At 35.6% G+C, this 9532-nt stretch overlaps 1 protein-coding gene across 2 annotated transcripts in view; it reads left to right on the plus strand.

The window, feature by feature from the left end:
• The window catches only part of RAB18 (RAB18, member RAS oncogene family), a 24851-nt gene that overhangs the window by 675 nt on the left and 14644 nt on the right, over positions 1-9532 (plus strand). For both annotated transcript variants that reach the window (XM_012732767.1, XM_004693047.2), the window contains exon 2: positions 3158-3213. In XM_012732767.1, the coding sequence (XP_012588221.1) occupies positions 3158-3213 (56 nt within the window). The remainder of the gene's footprint in view (positions 1-3157; positions 3214-9532) is intronic.

The following is a 9532-nucleotide window of genomic DNA, read 5'->3' on the forward strand; positions in this document are numbered from 1 at the left end:
CCTGTGAACGCACAGTTAGAACTTCGCACTTTGGGGCTTAGGCTGACTTGTCTGCGGGAATGGTCACAGGAAGTTGCGCGACGTCTTAGGTCACAGGCCGGGCCTTATTTTGTTGCTGCTGCTTGCGTGTTTTTTTATGAGTCAGCTGTGAACGAAGTCTTTGGTCTTCTAACTCCTTAAGTCATCCCTGTAGTCGAAGATAGTAGTCCTCCAGCTGTGAGCCACCTTTAAAAATAATTGTGACATTCTGCCACAGCTTAGGAAGATAGCACATACTTGTTTTTTTCTTTCTTGGGGCGAGGAAATAGTATTGACAGTAGTTGAACTTGAGTAGGTGGTGGAGGCTTGGAGCTTGTGGTTTTGGAAGAGGGTTATGATTTCATCGAAGTGAATTTATCTTACCATATTTTGTAGTTTAGTCCTGGTGCACTTTTATTTCAGTCACTTGCTAAATTGCTTCCTGTGTGAGGATGGTTAGAGATTTAAGGATTTGAACTATGTTCTGAAATTTTACAGATATATTTTAAGTATGGTCATGCATTTTCATATTTGTTTTCTCATTTAATGTACTCTGAACAGTAGTGAGGGGTTTGTATTCCACAAAGAATACATTAGTGCAAAAGGATAGGGGGTGGGGGAGCCAGGGAGGAGGGAGAAAGGACTAAATAAATGATCACCATTTGTTTTGAGGGTTAAAAGTTATATACTGAGCATTGTCTCTGTAAGAACTCCCTAGCCTGTGACCTCTCTTTGTTTATTGAGATGTGACACTCATTTAGGTGAAGGCATATCAGATTGCTGACTCTGAAGTCAAGATAGCTGATTGAAAATCATTTCTTGTGATTCAGACCAATAAATGGTAGGACACTTTTTCTAAGGGTATTGGGTAGATGACTGCCTTAGCAATGCTCAGAGGTTTTGTTTGTTTGTTTTTCAGATTAACTGAAAGTGAAGTGTTGATTTAGTTGAGGCTCTTCTGCCACAGTAAAATATTTTACTGTGATTCTTGTTCTTAGTTCATTTCCCTCAAAGGTATGTAGATCTAATCTGTTCTAAACTTTTCTTCTATACTTAGTGGTGAGTTATCAGATGCTCACTGAAAAAGTTGAACATGTTTAATACTCTTTACAGAAAGGGTTGCATCTGTGAAAAAGTTGGCTTATTTTTCTAGTTAGACAAACATTTGTGTTATGCTGTGGCAATCAACCTTGACACTTATCTTTATGGATAAGATGAGAATAAATGATTCCACTTGGACAGAAGCATATGCTTTTTAAGTTGAATCAGTATAAAAGCATAGGTCATGAATATAACCTGAAAGGGTTCTAACCAATAGTTGGTTACAGTTTTTTTGCAGATCTGGAGTTAGTGGCATTGAGTGATCACTTGTGTTATTGAGAAATCATTGCACAAGAGTCTTAGCTCTTGTGGGTTATTTTTCAAGTTAATTTCAGAGTGTTGGAGAATAAATTATGTGTGAAATCAGGATTTTGAAATTAATGCTTCCACTTATGTGATCTTGTGTGAAGAACACTGAAGGCCTTCATTTTTCACTTTGTCAAATGAAGGTAAAATAGAAATCTCTCAAACCCTATCTGATACTAAAATTAAGTAAGGCTCTTTGATTCTGTGGCTGGCCTTAGTGAATTGAAGTAGCAGAGTGTTTCAGAAGCGGTTAGAGAAAACCTGTTATTTAAATTGCTATCCCTCCAGGGCCCTTTCTGTCTCTTTTCTTTTTGGCCAATTTCATACCTAACTTAAGAAATAGGGATTCGTTTTAATTACAGTCTGTTTCTTAGAAATTTGATCTCCTAGTAGAATGGTGATATACTTCCATCTGTAGCTCTGCCCGGAGAGTATTTTAACTTGAAAATATGAAGACTTTAAGTATATACCCATTATAAAGCATTTGTTCTTAATCATTTTTAGGATTTTGAGTTTCTTTTAGAATCCAATAAAGAAATGTACTCTGCTTAGGGAAATGTATGCAAAGAATTAGATACTTTTGCAAGCTACTACTGTCCTCCTAGCCAAGATCTGCTGACATCCTCAGAGCCTGTATTAAAATTCCTTGCACTGCACCATACCAATTCCCTTCTTTTCCTCAGCACCATTAATGATATAGGTTGTCTAAGGATTAACAATTATGTAAGAACCCCTGGTTGTCAATGGCCAATAAGTAAGTGGACAGTGTCCACTTATTCTTATCTTCCTATTTTAGGAGATAAGGTAGGGGAGATTGAATTATATAGTAAATCTTGGACTTTAGGAAAAGCTTACATATATTTGAAGAGCTTTGAATAACTGACAGTTCTGTCCAATACTAAAGAATTCTGGGCGACATAAAATCTCAGTGTACTCGTCTAGACTGGTGTCTGCTGCTTGCATTTCATCCTTCCTTTCTAGTTTCATCATTTCCTAGGCTTAGTCCTTTGTAATCTCATGCTAATTTTGGCAGTGCTTTATATTTTACTATTTTGTTTTGGCTGACAATAACTTTTCAAAATGTACAGCAGTTCTTGCCATTCCTTTCTTTAAAAGCCGTCTAATGTCCTGTTGCCTGCTTGATTTTGTATATACCACCTATCATTTGCAGGGCTAGGTGGTATATACCTTCTCTGGGCTCCCACTTTTTACTGTATATTTTCTTCCTATTTAGAGAAGTCATATTAGTTGTTATAAACACTGGACTTTTATATCTTTCATTTTTCACTTGAATCCAAAATGGATTACACTTAAAAAAACTAGCTTGCTTTATTCTCAGAGACTTGTTTTTCCAACCCTTTGTCCACGTTAAGCATGACATGTTAATATCATTTTCTTAGAGGGACATATTATAATTAAAAAAACAAAACCCACAAGACTTTTCATACTTGGGTAATTGTGTAGGAGGGCATGGGGAATATATCTTCTCGTAGATTACTTTGCTCTTGGGGTTCCCTAGTGCCTCATCAGTAATTTAATTTTTCTTTGTATTTACACACTAAAGCAGCATTTCTGGGTGTAGACCTAAATCAGCTGCTTTATTGGCATCTAATTGGTTATAAAATATAACAACGATGAATACTTTTTATCAAAGGATTAGAAAGAAAAATGAAATTCCTAATCTTGTAATCTTGTTTTTTTCTTTTCTTTTTTTTTTTGACATCTCTTTTAGCTTGCTCTTGAGGTTCACGGACGATACTTTTGATCCAGAACTTGCAGCAACAATAGGTAAGCCCATGTTTAAAAATTCAGTAGAAATGCCAAATCTTTTCGTGCCCTCAGGCTCTTTTATCTCATATCCCCTATCCACACTTGTGCTTTTACACTTTCTTGTCTTTTACAGTTTAGCTTTATTGTCATTGGTTTTTGAAGCCTTTCCACATCTCACCAAGCATTAACATTGTATCTGTTGTCTCATAGCGCTTTGTTAACACCACTAGTATTATGATTAGCTGTACTCATACGCACAGCACATTTATTTCCTGTACTATAGAATATCTTTTACTTGGCAGTATACAATTGTTTTGAATATTTGTTCTATGCCAACACTGTCCTAAGAGATGGGGTTATGTGATGATAGTTGTATAATTACAGTGTTTTGGTTTTGATTTTTTGGTATTTGCTGCAAAGTCTGGCATTTATTACGTTAGATAATACTGGTTTACATTGTTGTTTGCGTTTTAGAAATATGGAATCTTTCCTTTCAGTTGTTGTTACTACACCAAACCTATCACCAAAGCACCTGTGTCAGTCCCCATAGTTCACAGTACTCCCTCTCGTGTCTATTCCTTTATATTTTTTCACACACACACACACACACACACACACACACACATTTTTATAGCTGAGTAGTATTCTATTATGTACATGTACTGCATCTTCTTGATCTTCTCATTTGTTTTGAGGTACTTTGGATGTTTCTATAATTGACTATTATAAACAGTGTGGCAGTGGACATAGGAGTGCACATACATATCTTTGAGTAAGGGTTTTGGCATTTGTAAAATAAATACCAAGGAAGGGAATTTGCTGGGTCATATACTATATTTATTTTTAATGTCTGAGGAACCTCTATATTGCTTTCCATAGGGACTGAACCAAAAATAAAATTTAGATTGCCTGAAAGTGGTTTGCCACATTAGTTTAATGGAATACATGCAAAGACTGAGCTAATACTGAGGAGTTTTGTGTTTAGGGAGTAGATAGCAATGTAAAGGTATCAAGAGACAGCTTGCAATAGTTGAAAGAACTGAGAACAGGGCTTTGCCTTGAACTAACTGTGATTTTGAACGTGAGTTAACTTTATTGTCTCCATTTGCAAACTGAGAAGTTTTGGTGAGTGATCATAAATTTCCCTCTAGTTCTAAAATGTTATTTGAGGAGTAATGTGGTAAAGGTAACTTTAACATTACTAAGAAACAAAGTTTCTCTTAATTGACTTTTCTTATTGTCTTTTCATTACTAAATAATGTCATACTTAGAGGAAAACTGTAAAAATAGTAAAAAAAATTCTTATGATCTGACTCAAAATTTCCAAATGTTAATATTTGCCATATTTGCTCTATCACTGTCTTTGCATACACCCAGAGTAGTCTTATCTCCATAAGATAGTTTCAGAGTAATTGCAGAAATGATATCTTTAACCCCTATATTTATAATGTATCTTTCTTAGATGAATGTGGACTCACCTCTACTATATACAGGCAGAAAGAAAGAAAGGAAGGAAGGAATTGTTTTCTAGTCCATGATCCTTCATTAAATTCACTTATCATTTCTCTGCAGTCTCTTTTAATCTGAATAGTTCAAGCCTTTCTTTCATGACCTTGACGTTTTTAAAGAATACAGGTCAGTTATTTACTTTGTAGAGTATTCTTCAGTTGTATTTGTCCAGTAAATCCTCATGGTTCAATTCAGGTTGTGTATTTTGGGCAGGAATTCTACAAAATTGTGTTTCAGAACATCTTGTCTCTTTGTCCCATTTCTGGTGATGGGACTTTGGTTGCTTAACATGCTGTTTTCCAGGTTTCCCCACTGTAGGTGTCATCCCCCTATTCCAAGAATGGTGGTCTTCAGATGGTGAAATTTTAGATTCCAGCATTTAGCATCCTCACTTCTTACTTAGAATTCTCTAAGGATAAGCTCTTTTGTCTCTCTCTATATCGGGATAAACTGACAATGCCTCCAAATGTTTATTAGGTTTTATTTGTATTAGCTTTTGTAGGCATATTAACATTAGTAGTGATAAAACTACTAGTTAAAAAATAATTTTGCTCCGAACACGCTTCCTAATGAATTTGGAGAAGAAGAAAGATAGTAACTGACTGGGAAATAAACTTGACTAGAGTTAAAATTTTGCTTAGGGAATGATCTTACATATAATATAAAGCTATCTTCATTTCAAACCCAAATGGAATCTGGGGACTTATAGAATGACAGATCATATATTGCCTTATTACTAAAAAACCTTTGTCTAAGACAAATTATAATTTGTTCCTTAAATAGACCTTGGTTCTGAAAAGTATTTTTATATTTAGGTATAAGGTTTTCTGCCTTAGGTGATAGCTAATATCCATACAAGTTTTTATATTAACTCAGTGGTTAATTTATTAAACATTGAGCTCAGTTGTTAACATTAGTGTTTTATGGAAAATTATTTTACCTAGTAGTAAAATAATAAGGGCAACACATCTTATTTTTAAGTGGTGTATTGTTTCTATTGTATAAAATTTTCTTTTAAGAGAGTTCACTGTTCTTGGGATTTGAAGATGGTACTAGGAAGTTGACATTTTCTTCTGTTTACTTTCTGGTAGTTAGCTAATAACAAAAAACTGAGGAGCAAAAATAAATAAAACACAAATCCCTAATTACACTAACTCAGAACATAGCTAAAACCCCAAGCTGCTAACACAGTAGAGGCTATAAACACTTGTGTGTGGGAAGAAGCAGTGAGTGGGATTCACAGCTGCAGCACTGACAGCCATCTAGCAAGAGACACTTCAGGATGTCCTGAGGTACAAAACCCAATCCCAGTGTTTGCAAAAGCAGAATGGATTTCTTGAAGCTAATGTACCTGGTTTGATTCAAAGAAGTTGGGGAGACGGAGCCAAAGAAGAGGTCACACAAGCCATTCTTGCATTTATCTGTGCCTGTAGCAGTAGGGGAGGAAATACCTTTGTGTTTTGAAAAACTTTAAGACTGCCTGTTTCCATTCTCTCTTGTGAGGTAAAAACCTAAATAATTCTTATGGAAAACTCTGAGTCAAGAAAAAGTGTTGCTGGTTCAGAATGGGAGCCATTATGGCCTTTCGCATGAATTGCCTACAAATTAGTTGGCCAGGGAAACCTCACATTTTGCAAAGGCCAACTCAAAGCCTCTGCCACCATTCAAGAGTCCAAAAGGAACAGAAAAGCAAAGAATAGATAAAGAATACTCACCAGAAAAAAAAAAATTCTGCTGTAGTGAAAAAAATTAGTACAGGATAAAGAATATGTGGTATATACACACAGTGAGAATCTATTCAGCTATGAGGAGATGCAGTGTTACCATTTACAGCAAAGTTGAGGAGCTCAAAGGAATTCTGTATAGCACAGTAATTCAGAAAGATAAAGATATTGGACAATTTCACATAAATTAGTAATATGAGGAAAGAAGCAGGTGAACTAATAAAGAAAATAATTATATATCAGCAGACATCAGCAACAACACTGGTTCCTAAGAGTAAGAGGGTGAAAGGGACATGGGGACATAAGGGCTGGTGGTAGGAAAAAAATAAATGTGAACATTGTTAAAGATCTATAAAAGCACTTGAGAGGTGAAGAGTTCGTATACAGCCAGTGGATATTTAGCTGAGTAGAAAGTGTGCATTTATGTGGAAAGGATGTCTGGCACTTTATGCTGGAAGAGGTGGTGAATTTTAAAAAATTGAGGAATTTTGTGTAGTTTATTCAGAGGTACCAAATTTTAGTAATCCCAACTCAGACTGTCAGGACAAAAGAACAGAGGGGCACACATGAATAGAAGAGGAATTCCATGAACAGCAACATGTACAGGTATATTTAAGCCAGTTGGAAACAGAATTGGAATTGGCTCAGAATCAAGGCCTACCAGTTTTCACGTGCTGGTAGAAGCAGTGGCTGGGACCTGCAAGTCCACCACTGCCAGAAACAGCTAAGGCCCAGTAATGTGAGGACCTGGGAGAGCCTTTAACGGGTGGCCTGTGCCAGTACCTAAATGTCGTTTTAAGCTTATGTCCCAGCTTGAGCACTTACTACACTTTCAGTTATTGTTAACTGTGAAAAACTATGTCTACTCGTGGTTTCGTTTTACATTTTTGGTTAGCAGGAGTGGTTTGTATTTATAGCAAAAGTGTAAAGCTACTCAGCTTTCCTACTAAAGAATGGGAATACCATGAAAAGTAGAGGCATTTACTTTTAGAACAAAACGATACTTTAATATCTTCTAAAAACTTCACCCATTTCATGGGCAATTTAGTTAAATCATCAGCATTGTAGCTTCTATGAGTCTGACTTCTGTATAAATTTTGTGACTTTTAAAATAAGGCTTAGCAGGAAATGTCCCTTTGTTTTAAATGCAGATATTGCCAACTAAAGCAATAACTACCAAACTGCAAAACCTTGGTCAGTGCTGTGAGCAATTTTTTTTGAGTATTTGTGACTCAGGAACAATTGCATTATTTATTGGTAGTTGCCATTAGAGTTTCTCAGGGACTGAGTGAATCATCCTAACCTTGTTTTATTACCACAAAAACATTTTTGTTATCAGAATTATGGAATAATATATGATTTGTTTTTGTGAAGTTGTTTGATTACCATTTCAGTTTCTGTCTATTCAGATTTTCTGTTTCTTCTTAGTTCATTCTTAGTAAACTGTATTTTTAAAACTTACTCATTTCTTCGAGTGTCAAGATTTATTATCATATAGCTGTTCATAGTAATCTCTGATGATCCTATATATTTCTGTGTTACCTGTGACATGGACAGATATATTTGTCCTCTTTTCATTTCTATTATGTTTGTTATAGTTTGCTTTCTTTGTTAGCCCAGCTGAAGGGTTTTCGCAGGAGCTTGAGTCCTTTAGTCACCAAAAGAGAGGCTCCATATCCCACCTTTCCCTCTCTTTATTGGCTACCACTACTCAGGAGTGTTCACATTGCATTTTTCCTAAACTCAGTTGTTTTGCCCCCTTCATGTATACAGTGCTGATCTGGTCATCGTCCAGGGGTCATTATCTTTAGTTGCATATAATTTGGTTGTAGTATGCATAGAGAGTCTGGCATATATTTTCCACCATCAGAATCTGTTTTTGATCTGTTTTTTAAGATTTATAATCGTTAAAATGTTTAAAAGTATTGGGTTGATAAATTTCACCTAACTGTAGATAGCATTGTTATGTTGATTGACAGTTACAGGTCTTTTACATCTCACATCTCATCATATTTTTTTTAAAGATTTATTTATTCATACAGAACTGGGGTACAAGCCAGAGATGCGGAGGGTGAGAGGATTCACCAGAGACAGAGCGGGGAACAGAACAGGCAGATCGATGAAGTATACTGCTGAGGGGAGGTCTGCCACGCCATGTGGTCACGTGGTCACCTCCGGGGCAGGCGGGGATCGAACTCGTGCGGAAGTGTTTTTAGCTTCTTAGAGCTGCGCTTTAACCCGCTGCACCACCAGGGAGGGCCTCACATCTCATCATATTTTTATATAAATTTTTATATAAATAGTGTTTAAATTTTTCCTTTTGTTCATTGCTAATATAGAGATATACAGCTGATTTTTAAAATTTTTGTGTCCTCCAACCTTGCTAGCTTGCTAACTAGTTCTAGGAGCTTTTTCCTCCCTGTAGAGTCCATTGGGATTCTACTTTCCTTTTCAGACTGGATGTCCTTTATTTCTTGTTTTACTGTCTTGGCGAAAAATCCCCAGTGTGACGTTGAACAGAAGTTATAATAACTGAAGTCTTTCTTTTGTTCCTGACATTAAGGGGAAACATTCAGTCTGTTACCATTAAGTATGAGATTAGCTTTATGTTTTCCATAGATGCTCTTTATTAAGTTGAGAAACTTCCCTTCTATTTCTAGCTTGTTGAGAACTGATTGATTAGTTTCTTTATCTCCTACTAATCTCCTAGTTTCATCTGCCCTTAGGACAACAGTTTATATAATTAAGGTGACCCCAAGGTGCTAATTTAATTATATGTGATAGATTACATTTCAGTTTATATCATTCCAAATTTAGATGTGAAGTTTTAAAATCCTGATTTTATATATGTATTTAATTGAGGTATAATTGATACTAATTTCAGATATATAACATAATGATTTGATATTTGTATCTACTGTGAAATGATCACACATCAGGTTAACATCCTCTTAGCAACTTTCAAATATGCAATACTATACTATTAACTAGTCGCTGTACTGTATTAAATTTATTTCATAATTTTAAGTTTACACTTTTTTGTCCCTTATTTTGCTCACCTTAGATAATCAGCAGTCTTACCTATAAACTTGGTGATTGTTGTT

Source organism: Condylura cristata, unplaced genomic scaffold, assembly GCF_000260355.1.
Source record: "Condylura cristata isolate star-nosed mole 26May11 unplaced genomic scaffold, ConCri1.0 scaffold00035, whole genome shotgun sequence".
Taxonomy (NCBI): Eukaryota; Metazoa; Chordata; class Mammalia; order Eulipotyphla; family Talpidae; genus Condylura; species Condylura cristata.